This window comes from Notothenia rossii (assembly GCF_949606895.1).
Source record: "Notothenia rossii genome assembly, chromosome: 4".
In the NCBI taxonomy this organism is placed as follows: domain Eukaryota; kingdom Metazoa; phylum Chordata; class Actinopteri; order Perciformes; family Nototheniidae; genus Notothenia; species Notothenia rossii.
The window spans coordinates 84025151-84042300 of record NC_136902.1 but is presented as its reverse complement, the minus strand read 5'-3'; the positions used below and the strand labels follow the sequence as shown (position 1 = coordinate 84042300).

Sequence of the window (17150 nt, the reverse complement as noted above, 5' to 3'; positions counted from 1 at the left end):
ATCTTCAGCCAGGTTGCCTTGCCTATACGGGAGAACCTGCCTGTGTTGTCGGCCCCAGTGAATGCATGGAAAGCTGGCAATGCCTTTGCTCTTTCTTTACCTAGAGCTCGCCACAGTGGTTCAATCTGCACAACACCAGAGGCCATCGAAATCGATGTGTTCTTCAGCAAGAGATCATAGTTTGCTGTGACTAGCACTAGAATGTCTGTATCTGGTGAGAAGAACATCAACCGTGCATCAGCTGGGTTTCGGTGTAATGCCAGCACAGCCTGGTGGTCTGCTTCTTCGTGGTTATTTTCTTCAAAGAGTAGGTCTTTGTTGCTCCTAGTGTTCCCAGAAGCTGATGTGATGATCAGCTTGGAGGATCCCCTGTTGTATTCTAGAATTTTGGCTGCAAGATAGTCAGTCAGATCGGCCTTCATTTGGTCATGAGAGAGGAACCTGCTCAGTGGGATGTGTTTGATGTTGGTGTCATCTCTGACTTGGTACTGGATAGCTTTTCCTTGTCTTCGTTTATCTCTGGTTGCACTCTTCAGAGAATCTGTCCTGTATGTGTCGAACACAAGGATGATTTCATCATAATCTCTTGTTAGTCACATCAGTCTGTCATTGAAGCAGCCACTCAGATCCTTGACTGTCACTACGGCAATTACCATCAGCCTCGCAAAGAGGTCCTTTGTCTCCTTCAGATCCACAGTATTTTCTCTGAGTTTCACTGTAATCTTCTTGTTCCCAGACAGGAACATCTTATTGTTCACTTTCTTCACAGGGGGCCAGAGGCTTACATCTCCATTGATCCGCTCTGACACGTAGTCTTCCTACAACCTCTGGCCAGTGACATCAGCATTCAAGATCTGTGGTACATACTCATCTGGGATGTAGGCAAGTGTGATTACATTGTACAGCTTGTCACCTTCAGTGGTAAAGGGGTTTCCATGAGTGAGTACGGCTGCCTTGATCTTGTCGATTGTACCATGTACCCTCTTGACTGCACTTGGCCCAAGCTCATGGTGCTCTTTGGTTCTGTCAGCTTCCATGTCAAATTGACTCTTGAACTCTTTCGAAAGACGTGAAAGTTCTGGTGTGACCATGAAAAATGGAAAAAAAATCTTTGTCTGACATTGGCATTGTTAGAGATGCCAATAATCCCAGAGCGAATCTTCATCAGCTTGTTCAGATGTTCGCATGCGTGGTCTGCCCCAACAGACACAAAGGGAATGACACTCTTGGTGAAAGATATATTACCTGCTTGTAGTTCCTACCAGGTCTCTGGGTGATTGATCCTCAAGCCATGAATGTCTGCGATGTATCTTGGCCAGAGTCTCTTGTACTTGATGCGATCCATGGCAAAGAACAGCTTGCTCAGTGCTTCTCCAGCCTGCAATGCAGATGGAGTTCAAGGTCAGCATTGTCACGGCCCAAACTGTGTCCCTGTTTGTTCCACTGTGTGTGTGTGGAGGGGGTGTGGTTTCCCTTGCAGGCCGCAGCCTGATTACTCTCACCTGGCCGTCCGACTCAGCTGTCCCAGATCAATCTAATCAGGACACAGCTTATCTACTCCAGTCTCCCAGCAACTCCCCGCAAGATTGTTTTCTACACCAGTGGTATTACATCCTCCTGGCTGCCCATTCAGTTATCCTGTCTGCGTGTTATTCTGTACTTTTTGTAATTAGTTTCTCCTTGTGTTTCCAGTGCAATCCCTCAGCCATCGTCCACCAGAGCTTCCAGCCAACCTGCCTGCTTCTTCCTGCATCATACCTGCCTGCCTTGTTATCAGTCCAGCCTGAACTGCCTACCTCCACTCCGGACCTCCATAGTCACCAAACCTGCCTGAGTCTTCGAAACAATAAACCATTTAAACATCTTCGGTCATTGCCTGCGCCTGGGTCCTGTTTAAACATAATCCTAACAAGTATTCCGAGTTGCTGCTACGAAGAACAGGATTGTTTCCACCCGATGTAGGTAGCTCATCATGGCCTTGAACATCGCATGCTGGGATTTTTGTTCATCCCATTCTTGGAATTTTGTGATGACTTCAGCAGTGGCTTCCAGGAGGGTCCTGTTGACTTGCTTCACAGATTCAGCCTTGATGTCTTTACCCTCTGAGCAGGCAGCTTCTACTCCCTCTGTTGCCTACAGGCACACATATTTCAGTTGTGGGTTGTCCTTGAAGAACTCCTCCAGAGCCATTTCATAGAGTGCTACATACGAGTAGATGTGGGCATCGAGAGCTCACTTGTAGCGTGTGCATTTCAGGATTTGCCTTGTTGTGGCAGGACCATACACATCTGCTTCCATCCAGGCATCATCTATACCCGAGTTCTCCATGGAGGCACCAAGAGCTCTGAGGGCAGCCATGACGACATGCAGCTCACCCAGTCTGGGAACAACCATCTGTTTCAGGTGAGGTCTGACATCTAGGAGCTGCACCACCTTCTCATAGAGGGCCATGTCAAAGGTAATGACTGTGGGGTGATCTTCCCCAACTGCCAACTTCCTCAGCTGATTTGCTTGCATGATCACAGTCAACAGAGTTGACCACTCGTGTGCCACCTCTGGCAATAGTGGCAAGGCACCAACCTGTGTCAAGGGAAGGCTTTCAGACAACAGTGAGTTGTATCCTGCCCAGTCTGGAATATTGCTGTAAGTTTCTCCTGCTTTCATTCTGGATAATGCAGATGCAACAACACTTCCTAGATGTGTCAGCTGATAGGATTCTGAGATCCCCTTGCTGATGGCAAACTGTTCTGACCTCTTGGCATGCTGCGGTTTTGGCTTGTCACAGTGAAGTATGTCTACATGGTAGGGAGTGACTGATAGACTCTGTGCATCATCTATGATGAGAGGCTCTGCAACAGGTTATTTAGAAGGATCAATCTTCTGGTACAATGCAGTGATCGTCCCGTGGGTGGTTCCTTTCCCATCACGAGTGTCCTCGTCAAAGTCTGTGTTATCTGCTGAAAAAAACACAAAGGTCCCCTTCCTCAGGAATGGTGGTACATAGGCCTTGGTGCGCTCTGGTGTTTTCTACAACAGCAATGGCCAGAGCAGTTTCCATGAGAAGGGCACGACCAAGTGAAACAGAGTAGCCATGAGCATTGAGCAGATTCATCAGCTTCTTGTTGCGTGTGTCATGGTGGATAGTCAGTGCCAGTCCCAAAACCTGTGGGTTCTGTCGTGCATGGGGTGACCTAAATGATGCTGATTCACTGCTTGACTTGTACTTTACCTGTGCACTGGATTTGAACCCATACATGATATTCTGGCTCACCGTCAGTGTGGCTCGGTCAACAACTCTGGTCCTCTTTTCAGTTTCCAGCTTTTCAGCAGGCCCAACCAACTTTGCACAGGTCATTTTCGACCGACTCATGCATCGAAGGGTTAATGTTGTAAAATGTAGTACCTTTGTAACTACCACCATTGTATTCCTTGACCCTGAAAATGTAGGTTTGGATGTTAAAATCAATGTTCCAGCTTATTTAGAAGCCAAGATATTACAAAACCTACATTTTAAGGCGGCCATTTTGGAAATTCCAATATGGCCGCCATATAGACATCTGGGCAAATGGAAGCATGGATTTTCTGAATCCTTATACAATACCCTTTCCAAAATGTATAGTTCAGCAAATCCCCACAAAAATGCCACGAAAGTTAAAATCAAGTTATAATGAACCTGACTACATGTGTGATTAATGTCTCATTGAAATTCAAGTTGCACAACTCCAATCCTAGGTTTTCAGATCTGTTGACTTTTTTATGGATTGTACATTAGGTCTGTGTAAGAACAACATCCCTTAGCAGCTACTGTTAGCAATTTAAATCCTTTGTCAAGACTTCTGTAAATGTTGTGTCTCAAAAAATCACAAGTATCAGACTCAATTAATGATGTTGCCTCGGTCAAGTTAAAGTCGCCTAATAAAATACTCCAAAGCATCTTATATCATCTTTGCGGTCCGAAATGAAGCAGCAGTTAAAAACATACCATTACATTGAATATAAATGTATGAGGATATGTATAGAATAATAATAATTTAGACAAAAGAAATAGGTAAAAAAATCAGTGACAGTAATGTTAAGACACATTAATATGGATGTGTGTAACAGACCCCTACAGTCACACTTTAAAGTATTTAATTATCTCTATTTATGAACCTTTGCAACGTTGCTTTAAACCTATTTTTATTTATTATTTCCATCAGAATTGTACAATTTCCTTCCTGAAAAAGTAATTATTTACTTATTGAGCATTGTATATTGCATGATATCAGATATTGTAATCGCAAATAATTCAAGTTTGTGACAGTAAATATAAAATGATTTATTCTTTATTCAGTGCAACTTCTTCACAAATTACAGTAGCAATCAAATTATCATCGAAAAGGACAGTTTTTTGTATCAAGTGCATTTATTTCAATTCTAAATTAGTTTTGTTCAGTTTTACCTCTGTCCTTATTGTCTCTCTATTATCTCTTTTCCAGTGATCAACACACAGATTAGTTTGACCTGCAAAACATCTGTAATCCCATGGACCTAGAGCAGAGAAGACCCCAGCAGACCTCCCACCAGGACGGAGACGCTGGTGAGTGTAATCCTTCTGGCTCCGCTGCTCTCTGTTCTCCTGTCTCTCAGCTGTGTCTGCTGGCCAGATGTTAGGCGGCAGCGCTTCATGTTTCCAGCTGTGTCCCACACCAGCAGCTCAGCTTTAGGGGAGCAGCAGCTGGACGAGTACCTCGCCCACAGTTGCTGAGACAAACCCGGTACCCAATCAGTAAGATTCAGACGGGGGTCTCCTCTCTGTAATCTGGCTTTGTGGTGGTGATGGTGGTGATGATGGCCTTCAATGGTTGTTGTATCCTTGTGTGCCGAATGCTGGGTCTCCTCCAGGCTCTCCTCTGTGGGTGGGGGGCTGTGGAATAAAGTCAGAACGCCTTCACCCTTCTGCAGCTGGAGGGCGGCCAGGCCGGAGCGCCCCCTGTCTGAGACCACCAGAGAAACACTCCAGCTGGACTCAGTGCAGGTGGAGGGACAGGTGGACTGTACTCGTGCCGCGGAGCAGGAGGGAGGGGTCGTGTCCGGATCCTACAGGGAGAAATAAGGAAGTGATTTGTTTTTTATAATGTCTTGATCAAGTAGTAGCAATACATATCATGAATATACAATTCTGATTTAAATTATTTTTTAGGGAGAAGCTTTAAATAAATGTTTTGCCTCTTACTGCACTGTTGTTATTTGTTATCTGTTATGTGTGTGTATTATTAAATTGTGCAAAACCATTGAAACACCTTTAACCCTTAAGTCATATTATTGTCTGTATAGTTTTGTGTTGATTTTTTATTTTAGTTGGAGGCTTCAAATGGTCCAGTGGGTGTCCTGTCCCTTGCTGTCCCTCTACACATCATTTCTTATCTTTGCTATATTTTTGCATTTTAAATTGTGCAAATAAACCTAATATAAAACAGCAATACAGAGACAATCGAATGTACATAGTTTAAGATAATTGAATATGTGTGTATAAAAAAATACAGGCGACTTCTGGATAAAATCATAAAGCTCCAATCAAAGGATGTGATTTTTTTTTTTTTTGTTGATGCTCACCGGAGGGATCACAGTCAAATAGGCCACTGCGTAATTTGAGTCTAAGGAGTCCAGAGCGCGCACGGTGAGTGTGAGTGTGACGGTAGCTCCTGCCTGAGCCGTAGCAGGGGTGTGGAGGGCCACCTGACCGCGGAAGGACCCTTGTTCTGCAACATGGAAGCTGAGGAACAGAAATTCTAATTAACTATAACAGTCCTCAAAATGTATAAAACGTTATTTTTGCCATTCTCTTTTCCATGATCTATTTTTATGATAGCAGTGATGACCAATAAGAAATGAAATGGCAATATAAGAGTCCAATCTTGGCGAGGAGATTTACGTTTCTTTTATTTTTGCTCTACCTGTGAGGTCCTCTCTGATGTAGATATTTACAGTCGTCATCAGCAGTCAGACTGAAGAGTCGGGCCGGGCCATGGTTCAGGATGTCAAAGTCCACCATCGTGCTGTTACCGGGTATCAGGCGGGGGACAGACAACACCTGGAGAAATGGAGACACATAACAATGAAATATGATCAGAACAAGAGCCAGTGGAATTAAGGTACATCAATGTGAAATGTAATGAATCCGAAAACCCACCAACACAGAGTTGAATGAAAAGTTGGTTAAGGATAAGCCATCATTTCACATTTTGAATAGTGAGATATTCTGACTTCCATTGAAAATCAATTGGTCAGTGTTTCATTTGTATCTATCTCTACTCATGCTACAATAATTGAGTTATGTAAACTTCGGTCAGATCAAGCTGTAAACACAACACTGACACACAGTATTATGGCAGGGAGAGTGCTTACATAAGTATTCGCTTCTCGTGAGGAAAGAATCTGGTTATTTACTGGCTAAATGCTCCACAATGTCTACATTTTGCTAACTTTTCTGTCTGCTGTTTAGTGCTTGGTTTAACACAACTGTTTGGTTGAAAACAGCAGCCTGTAGCCTGTTCTGGAAATGACTGAGCCAAAACAGTAAAGTTACAGGACATAAAATAAAAAGGCACTAAAACGCTCTCTAAAGCTTAAAAGAAAATGTCTCTACAGGTTCGTCACTATGGACATCTGTCACCTTCCAACATAGGCAACATTTAGATAAAGATATTTGAGCTGTTTTCAATGAAAAAGTTATGAACTGTGACACAAAGCTGAAGTTACTACCAATAATGTTTTTTAAGTTGTGTCCTACATCACAGTAAATGTTTTGTTTATCATTACCTGTATCTGAACGTGAGTGGGCTGAACCCTCTCTGTGGAAACTCTCTCCAGCTTGTTCCCTCTGCTGTCTCGGCCCGTTAGTCGCACACAGAAAGGAGCTGTGGGAACCGAGTCCACCCATCCCACCAACTCCTCCACAGAGTAGGATGATGAGGAGGAAGAGGAGGAGGCGTTCAGCTTCACCTGCTGAAGGCTCTCCCCGTCAGCTCCCAGCAGCGTCACATGACTGAAAGACGCTTCCTCATCCGGAGCCAGGCCCGTCACAGCCAGCACCAGAAAGGCAGGAACACCTGGGAAATCAAAATCACAATGCGGTTTTGCTAAATGTCAGCACGTTCCTCGTTGTGAGACTGTTATTGATACATTTTCTAAATGTATAAGACAAAAATCCCAATCTCTCACCTGCTACTGGACTTCCCTCCACTCTTTCTAACCCTGGGTGTGTCTCATTGGTTACCGTGGCAAAGTAATACAGGAAATCCACACTGCTTTCACCTGGTGCAGATCAAGAGGCAAATATTTGTGTCTTTTATCAGGTCAAGTGCAGTTAGTTCATATCTTATGTGTCCAACATTTCCTTTACCTATCACATTGAAGGTGAGGTGTCCGTCGCTGTTGGCTTGGAGCTTCCACTGGCCTGGCTGTGTGGGAGAGAGCAGGCTGATGCGGTACAGACCCTCAAAGTGGTCTAAAGCTGCCAGGGGGCCGTCCCCGCTCAGCAGAGACTGACTTTGGTCTAACATTGGAGAGGAAGATGAACATCTGGGATTATTTTATTATCAAGAAGTAGTGGTATTTTAAGATTTCTATGAGGAAGTTAAAGTGTTGGATTGAGCTTCCACCAACAGCTTATAAAACTAATATATTTTCTGCACAGATACCTGACGGACTGGTCAGGATGCACTCTGTCAGGATGCCAGTGATGTGCAGTGTGATGTTTTTTACTGAGCTGTCAACTCTGAAGGAATGGGAGGACATCAAATCTTGGTCGTTTTCCACATGGAGGAGGGTCACCTGGGGAGGAGGAAGAAAAATATGCCCATGAGTGTAATATTTGTTTTCCAGAAAGGGCTTGAAACCATTAAGAGAGCTTACATTCTTCACATGTAAGGACACATACATTTAAATTAATTATAATGTTATTGCATATGTAAATAATAGGCAACTTTATAATGTGCTAATGTGAAAACGTACAGCTTGTTTCCACTACCTCTAAGTGGCAAAAAAGTGAAGAGATGTAATGCATGTTTAAAGATGTTTGTTTTTCAGATACTATTTCCTAAATGTGGTTGAAGATATTCACAGCTGAATGATAGCTCAGTTACTGAGACCATAACAATCAATATTTGTTCAGACTTTCACTTAGCTTGTCTCAGTGGCTTTGTGGTTTGTTTGACAGTTTATTTTGCCTCTAACGTCTTCAACATTTTTGAAATAAAACAGAAAACATTGCTGGTCACGATCAGTATATGTAAGCAATCAGTGATAAGGACTTGAGTTGAGGCAAGGGATCAAAATCCAAAAACGTGGGTATTCACTTCTGCCTTCTTTGCCTTTAAAAATCATTTGATTTGGTTAAACAGTGTAGAGGTTGACCCCCAGCACAGTGTCTGGCTGCTGCACCTTCTCAGTGGCTGTGTTATCCTCCACTATGGCCGAGACCCAGCGGATGTCAGAGTTGGTGGTGAATATCGTCAGACCTCCTGACAGGGAGGACAGGGTGGAGTAAAGAGAGAAACGGTCAGGAGACAAAGGTTCCCTCTTCCTCCTCCTCCTCCTCTTCCTCCTGCCTCTGCTCTCTGTTGTATATTTGGGGTCTTCAGTAAGAAGAAACGTCACCTGTGGAAAAATCAGCCCCAAATGTGACCAATGTTTGAGCTGCAAATAACATGATAAAATGTCTCCATTTCTGTACACAATACAGGGTGTACTTATAAAGTTTGTTACAGGAACAAAAAGATCCTAAAATGCAATTGACATAATCCTTTTACACTTATTAACTAAGTAAATATCTGCAAACATAGATAACTTCTTTATGATTGAGTGGCCCTGTCATTAATTAATAATTAATTAATTGGTAATGTCATCAGAAGAATTACATTTTTTGTGAGCTGTAACAATATAATGCATTTTATTTAGATGTAGGCTTTTCAGATCAGAGCATTTTCTCATAAGTTCCAAATGCATTTGTGCAAAACCGGAGATAATGACGTGTTTTTTATATAAAAATGCTTTAAAATATAAAATCTTACCTTGCTCTGTTTCTCAAGTGCCAGAGCCTTCACAGCGTCAAACAGGTGGGCATCTTTAGGGGACGCATCAGTGAATACAAAGATCTCTGACAGTGGAGGACTGTGAGTGAGGGCCAGCTTAAAAAAAAAAACAATGAAGGAAAATTAGCAGCTACACATGATTTCAATTGTAATACTGTATAATGTGTTCAAACACCTGAACACTGTTACAGAAGAAACAGCATCTAAATGTACCCGAATGGCAGAGAGACACATTTCTGGCTCGTCTCCTCCTCCCAGCGCCATCAGGTTATCCATCTGCTGGATGAACTGGTTTGGATCATCGGTCTCAAACACGGGTCCAACCTCTGCAGAGCGCAGGAGATAGACGTGTTAGATGGCAAGCAGCAACAGCAGACCTTCCATCGTATTGAACTTATTTAGCAAGACCAAAGTTCGGAAGGCCTTACATCCCATTTAAAGTTAAAACATTCATTCACTAACTCTTGATTGACACAGCTGTTTATATGGTAAATAAATAGCTATAGTCACTATCCGTTTCCCTTAGTACAAAGTAGAGTTGCAAAAAGAATTTCAATGTAATCCAAATTGCAATATGGCCTGCTGAAATGCTCATAATGATGCAATAATCCTAATTAGCCATAGTATAGATCCCCACAATAATCACTCCATACTCATTACAATATTTCAGTGACGACGAGAATAATGATGAACAATGTAATTATCTTTTATATTTCATAACATGATGGCAACTCAAAAGAAGGGTTTTAAATAAAAGGTAATAACAAAATAACTTTAGAGGAAATTTAAAGATATAGTCTCTCTTTCCACATAATCCTGTGTAACTGCCACGAAGGTGAGATGGGGGGGCGTGGCCTGGGGGGACAAGGGAAGAGAACAGTTTGGGCTGGAGAGAGAGGAAATGTTTGTGGAGACACATGGAGGAGCCGTGCAGCCTCCAATTGAGAGGGGGGAAATTATTCAGCTCTTTTTAATAGTTGATATTATCTATTTAAAGTGAACAAGGAAATCAGTGTGACTTAAGGACCATTATCATTGAACAGATGAGGAAATCAAGCCAAGACCGGAATACTATTCACCACATCCAGTGGTTTGATTCTTTTGGGGGTTTTTTTGCAACGCATTGCTTTTCCTGATTGCTGTTTGTATTTTGAAGAAATAACCTAAACTCCCATTTTAGGTCTTCTGGTCATTTTGTGATGTATTATTTGACCTCTTTAAGGAGGACTTATTTTGAGGTGGACAAAGCTTGTAGATATTGAAGTGGAGAATAAAAATGTTTTTCTTGGTGAACTCATTTGGTGGCAAGGTGTTTTTATCTTATTTGTGGTAAAGCAGTGATTTACATTTCTTTGTTCGATGCATTCCTTTGTGGTTCTAAGAAGGTCATTAAAAGCATGTTTGAATTTCCTCTTTATTCAGGTGTAAGTATCACAGTAGCTTTTGAATTATAATTGTTAAACATAAGCAGTTTGTTCTCACCTGGGTCGTGGAAAGGCACCAGTACATAGGTGCCAGGCAGCCCAGGGTTGCTGGCTCGGCTCTCGATGATGGAGTGAGCCCTGAAGCGAGCGGCAGTGATCTCCTCAAACATGCTGCCTGTGGTGTCCATGACAAACACCAACGCAGGGATCTGCTTCACACTGAAGAGCCTGGAAAGCAGGTTTGTAAGACAACAATCCAAAGTTAAATACTATACTAACCAAATAAGGGGACCCTATTGTGTTTTCACTATGGGAAATACAAGAACTACCCATAAACAGTTTTCAAAGCCTACCTGAGGAACGTTTCAGGGCCCACAGTGTCTCCGAGGTCTCTCAGTACACTCAGGGTGGCCTCCATAGCCAAATTAGCAGCCTCAATATGGAGATAGTGGTGAGGGGAGAAGACAGGGGAGGTGCTGTCCTTGTTGATGCCCCCTTTGGCCCCCATATAGCGGCTACTGTCCAGAATACCTCCATGACTGCATTTGCCTGAAATAAATAGTCAAAGCTTTGTCAAGTGAGGTAAAGAAGGAAAGTAAAAGAAAGCATTTGGTTGTTGTTGTTATACATCTTTCGCTTTTTTGGACTGCACTAATAAAGTTTTCCTCTGATGTACCGTAAGGTTTTGGAGGGAAAGTGCTGAAGTAGCCGGTGGTGAGCAGCTGGGTTTCTCGCTGTGTGTTTGTCAGTCCTGGCTGGAGGTTGTCTCGACAGGTGGCGCTGAAGCACTCCATACAGGTAGGAGTGTCTTCTGTAGACAGAGAGGAAGAAGGGTTAGTCATGTTCATTGTTTGGGCACAGTTTGCATCAGCCAGCTCTCACTAGTCTGAACAATTATTAAAAGTAAAGTAACTTCCTACATTTAAATGATTACATAGGATGAAATTGATTTTTAACATATTCATCACTGAATTTATTTTAATAGCATGACATAAATCATATTATATTACATGTTATGTGTCCATACAACTGTATATAGTCATGATGACCATTAATGTGGGATATAACTCAAAATGTAGGCTGCTTTTTTGCTAAATCCTACCGGCTAGTACAGGGGGTGCGGTCAGGTGGTGAGGTCCACCACCTGCCCGCACCCCCTGTTACATTTGTAAGTGTTCCGGCCACTCCACTGGGCTGGGCTGGGCTGGGCTGGGCCGTTTTGATAGGTTACCTATGTTCTATCTATCAGATAGTTTCACTTTCACACATCAGGCCCGTAGCAGCGGTCACTGCGCAGTGAACGATCAGGAGTGAGTGACTGAGAGACATAGCTGGCAGTTGCTTACAGATGGATAAACAAGCTCCAAAGCGTAAAGGCGTTTTTGTATAGTTTATGTATACAGTATACAGTATTGTAGCGAGCCCTGGGTTCAGAGGGAGGGGCTTGCATACGGGAGGGGGGTGGGGGGGGGGGGGGGGCCTGTACCCGTAGGATAGAAAATGGGGAAGTTGTGGAGAAGATCCTGTTGCCCACATTCTGTTACTGAGTTTAGGCTAGTTAGCTAGCAGGTTTATTGTTTTGGGTGCAGTCACTTTTGCCTCCACTTGCTGTTCAAATAAATGTTGAAAGAAAAAGTAAATCTGTTTACAGTTCTGTTTCATATGGGTGTTGAGAGATGTAGATGTAGTCCCTAATTTTGCTCTCAAAGTGCACCAGATTGATGCATTTAACTTTAAAAAAAAAAAAAAGATTCCTGGGGGAGCATGCCCCCAGACCCCCCTAGAGGAGGAGAGGTCCACCACCTGCCACACCCCCTTTTAAATTGTCTCACCCACATTGAGGATGCTTCCTACGCCCATGTTTTATTCCATGCGTCAAGTCAGGCAAATTGGGTCCAAATGTTATTGCATCTGATCTGTTAACATTAAAATCAATAAATATATGCTGTAACTATTTTTGCTCTAGGCAACTCAAGGGCTCAGGTAATGTGATTACTATATGAATAATTGTCCAAAATAACATTAAATGCGTAGGGTTTTTTGTTAAGTAACATACTTTCGTCGCCGGCCGGCCGATACATGCCGCGCATTAAGTGGGCATGTCTGTCAATTAATCCCCGGGCCACTTTTTCCTCCCAGTCCGCCCCTGGCTGCAACTAAAGATCATTTTTATTTCCTATCAATCTGGCGATTTGTTTTCTAGATACAAATTCTCACATTTGAGGAGCTGGAACAAGAGAATATGAGCATTTTTGCAGGCAAAGTGATGATAATCTATCTGTCATGCTTCACTTTTCAACTAGTAACTTTCAGTGTTTTCCCGTCTCTGTCCATCAGGCACGTTCCAGCAAACCTGTTTTTCATGGTCATTAACATTGAACAGTGTAGAAATAGTACAATCATATTTTCTATTGTTTAAAGGGGCAAGCATGTCCACATGTTGGTGTGGTGGTGAAACCAGTCAGATTGCTGCCTGTTCTAACTTACTTTCCATTGACAAACTGACCTTTCGTCTAGTTATCTTAGCTCTAAGTCAACCTGACTGAGCTGTGTGTCTGCACTCGAGTTTGTGCTGCCAGAAAATGAATAGTGACAAAGGCTGACTGACTAATAGGAATCCAGAGGATAAATACCACAATAGAAGGCCATCACCTTTGTTGATTTTGATAATCAAGATATATTGCAATGAACAATGTGTGAATAACTCCAGAGTAAAAAGCACATGTCAAGGCAGATATGAAGTATTACCTTCAGCCACAGGCACGGCAGGCTCCTCTGGCTGCAGCAGGTGGAGGTAAATGGAGCGCTGGCCCATCTCAACCCAGTTGCTGTGACTGTAGAAATCCTGGTAAAGCAGAAGATTGAAACACAAAGCACTAGTTGAGGTTTTTTATTTTCAGCACACTTGGATGCTTGGATCGTCATGGGAGGGAATATTTAGCCATTGCAAAATACAAATGATTACAATTTGGCCATGTAAGCAGTTTGGAAGAATGTCAATTAAGTGTTTAAGTTGACAATCCTAGTTTTTACCTTTTTATTATTTGATGAAGTTATAATGCTCCACTATATAATAGCCATCATCACAACATCACCACTCCACATTTACTTTTTTACTTTTTTTTTAAACTGCAAAGAATCAAAGCAAAGCAAAATCTCTTCAAAATGCAACCCAAAAGCAACATCCCTAATGTTCTTGATCATGTCTCCTCCCTTTATTTTTTTATGACATTTTGACTGTAAAGACAAGTGTTTTAAATCACTTTAAATGTTTATTGTAGTGTCTGTAGCTATGGTTACATAAAAATACAACTTTTAGCACTAAAACAATATTTTAAAGTAGTTGACTCTTAATCTGGCACATCTGGCTTAATTTGATATGATGTTTTGCATTATTGTGAATTTCGCAGGTAATTTCTAATTTGTCCATTAAGGTTGACATAACATGTGGTGTCATTTAGAACAATATTTCCAATAATAAGCCAAGAGGTTAAAATGTGGAAGCATGCTATCAACGTCCTCTCCTCTCTTCCTCAAATCCTCCTGATGTTTCTTTACAGTGCAACTGTGTACCTGCAGCGAGTGAAACAGCTGTCCCAAGCTGTGACGAGCACTTTGGTACTCTTTGGCCCGTACTGAGAGCAGAGTCTGAGCCCAGAACTGCCGTAACATCCCCATGGCGCTTTCCACTTGCTCCGAATCAAAGTGGTACACCGGGTCGGACCTGGTGCTGCTCAGGAAGTCCATGGCCGCATTGGCCTTCACCACCTCTCCCACAGCTCTCCAGAAGCCACGGCCCAGTCTGGTCTAAAAGAAATACAGGCTGATATTTATCATTTCGAATAAGATGCAGTTATGTGTTCAATGTCAGCTGCGGTTCACAGGCTCAACTTTAGTGTTTAATAATCAGAGGTGCGATGGTTCATCGTCAGCCCTTTCAGTTAATATGTCAAAGTGTCCTTCGGCAAGACACTTGACCCCAAACTGCTCCTGTAGGCATGTCTAAGAAATTGTAGTGTATGTGAGTCACTTTGGATAAAAGCTTCTGCTAAATTGTAATGTCATATGAACACAGAAGAAAGCAATAATCAAGCATTCATTCAACGTCCCTTTATCAACCCCTTTGCGTAATAGAAATAGTAGTTATTTAATACTGTTTTATACTGAATGTAAAGTAAAAACCCTGAGATCAGCTCACCTGTTCCTCTTCATTGTTCCCCTGAGATGTTTTGGTGCTCCTCAGGGTCTCCAGGGTGACATTGAGAATAGCCTGCTCAGTGATGTACTGGTGTGTGTGTGAGTCCCATGACAACGTTAACACTCTGGACCAAAAGTTGGGGAGGAAGCCCATGCATGGTAAGGCCAGGAGGAGAAGGTAGGCGAGAATAAACAACTGCATCTGCTTTCCACTCCCTTCCCAAATTCTTCTTCTGTCCTGTGACATCATGTCCTGGAGACGGGGTGAGTGCTTCACATCCTACCTGAATGAAAAATATGCAATACAATATACAGTTTTGTACCCAATTTCCTGCATTAAAGGCAGATAGGCAAGTTTATAAATTGGATTTGAAAAGATTAGAATTAGCCAATATCCTACAAATCGTATAAATATGACATTTTCTATATATTTTTTTATTTTGTGTGTTCAAACATTGAACTAAACCATCGTTAAGGAATTAGTTCTTTAATGAGTCAGGATGTAGTCATGGAAAAAGTGTTTTCCGCTTGCTAAACGGGGGAATATGCATTGACCCAAAGCCTATTGTTTAGAAGTGATTTGTTCTAATTTGGTCAGTTTGTGCCTGTCATCCATGTGTCCTTTTCCGTCCTCTCCAAACTCCTTAACCCACCCTCCCCCCCGCCAAAAAAACCCACCCCTTACATTTTTCTCAGCCTTGTCTTTACAGAGGCTACTATTGTTCTTTGCCATCTTTATTCAGATACAATACTTTGGCTTTGTTCTCATTGTCTGATCTGTAACAAGGGGTAGAGCGAAACAAAGCAGGAGGCCTATAAACAACTGCCCTACTCTGCCAACCAGCATTCAGCAGAGCAGCTTCAATTGATTGGCATTGTCTGTTTAAATTGAGAGCACAAATAATGCTCCTTTCACTCATTCTGCAGGAGTAATACATATCTGACACCAGTACATGGATTATTAAAATGTGTAGTTTGAACATCATATACAAATGTTTTACTTGTATGTGTATCACTGTACTGTGATTCACTTTAAGTTACTTCTCATCTTCCTGATAAATGATCAGGAAGTCATCAAACAAACTAAAGCAAGTTAGGTATTAACAAAAGCTTAACTTCATAACAACTTTCCTTTGTCAAAGTTCGATAAGTTCAACACCTAATACATTTTGATTTAACTTTAGGTTTGCATTTTAGCAGGCAATGACAAACTCTAGCTTATGTTGAAAAGGAAAATGTTCTCACCTCACTTCATGATGGTAAACCTTTTTCTCTTTTTGAGACAATGGTGCATCAGCTGAGACGTGTACTCTCGACACATGTACGTGAATATGACAGCGTAGACTTTGCCCGCAACCTGTCAGCAGAGGAAACTGAAGTATCACAGCATTCTTGTCAGTGCAGCAAAATAAGCCAGTCTTCAAATGTGTCTTTCCTTGGGCTCTTGTCTTTTGCCAGATCCTCAGTGACACCAAAAAAAAACAAGGTACGAATGGGAGAAGCTCTTTTTAACTGGGACTAGAGCCTGGTTTATGTGAACTGGTCTTCAGTGTGTTTTCAGAATATGGGGGCACAACATGAGGCAGAAGACATCTCGTCATAGCTCCCCTACCGCCTTGTGCCCCTCCTTACCCCCCATTATTGCACGGTGCATTGAATCGCCACAATAGGGCTGCATATATTACCAGCCAGGGTGTTCAACTAAGGCCTTCCCCAACCCCCCTGCCCTCCATCTATCACTCTCTCTTTTCCTCACAAAACAAAAAAAAACAACTGCAAACACTACAACCCCTTCCTCGCTCCTTGGTTACCCACATTTCTTATGGCAATGCAAAGAGGGGCATCAGTTGCTAGCCAACGGTATAGGGAAAGTGTTGAACTTCAGTTAGTGGGGTTGAATGTTGCAAAAAAGAAACAAAATAAGAGATTATTGTCTTTCCGGGCTGTAGTGCTGGTATGTTACTAATACATAAACATTACACAAATATTCTGTTTATGATACAAAGAGGCCAACAAGAAAGATGTACTGCTCTGACCACAATATGTTTGCAACACGTCTGCAAACCACACAAAGTCTTTCAGTTGGTTTTATTTTATCTTATGAGCACCCAAGAGTTGATTAACCACATTTAGACAGTGTGCAAAGCATGTAACACCATTAGTGTAGTCATTGAGGGACATTCCTGTGTGGGAACTATTCTGCTACACCTCCAGATTCACTGGAAGTCAGCTGCAGGTGCTTGTTTCCTGTTACACTTGTGGTAACATGTTGTTCTGTGTTCTACTTTCTCAAGCTGGTTTTACTGTAGACACTACATCCTCATGACCCTGTTTCATCACAATAAGCACGTACACATAACCGTATTTCTCCCAGCCAGAGGTGGCGTTTCTGACAGAAATCTCAAGTCTACCGTTTCATCTGATTTCTCTTTTTGATGAACTTTTCTATTAATTC

General features: G+C 42.2%; 1 protein-coding gene across 1 annotated transcript; it reads right to left on the bottom strand.

Annotated features, from left to right (window-relative positions):
• Window positions 1–4293: 4293 nt before the first annotated feature.
• Window positions 4294–16163, bottom strand: vwa7 (von Willebrand factor A domain containing 7). The gene is made up of 17 exons (XM_079676885.1): window positions 15941–16163; window positions 14697–14979; window positions 14072–14305; window positions 13247–13343; window positions 11175–11309; window positions 10852–11047; window positions 10557–10726; window positions 9288–9400; window positions 9054–9170; window positions 8425–8640; window positions 7683–7815; window positions 7385–7537; window positions 7204–7296; window positions 6802–7091; window positions 5937–6073; window positions 5596–5755; window positions 4294–5079 (listed from the first exon to the last, which is right to left on the bottom strand). The coding sequence occupies exons 2-17, from the start codon at window positions 14943–14945 to the stop codon at window positions 4531–4533; spliced, it is 3042 nt and encodes a 1013-aa protein (XP_079533011.1). The 5' UTR covers window positions 14946–14979; window positions 15941–16163; the 3' UTR covers window positions 4294–4530.
• Between the last annotated feature and the right edge of the window lie 987 nt (window positions 16164–17150).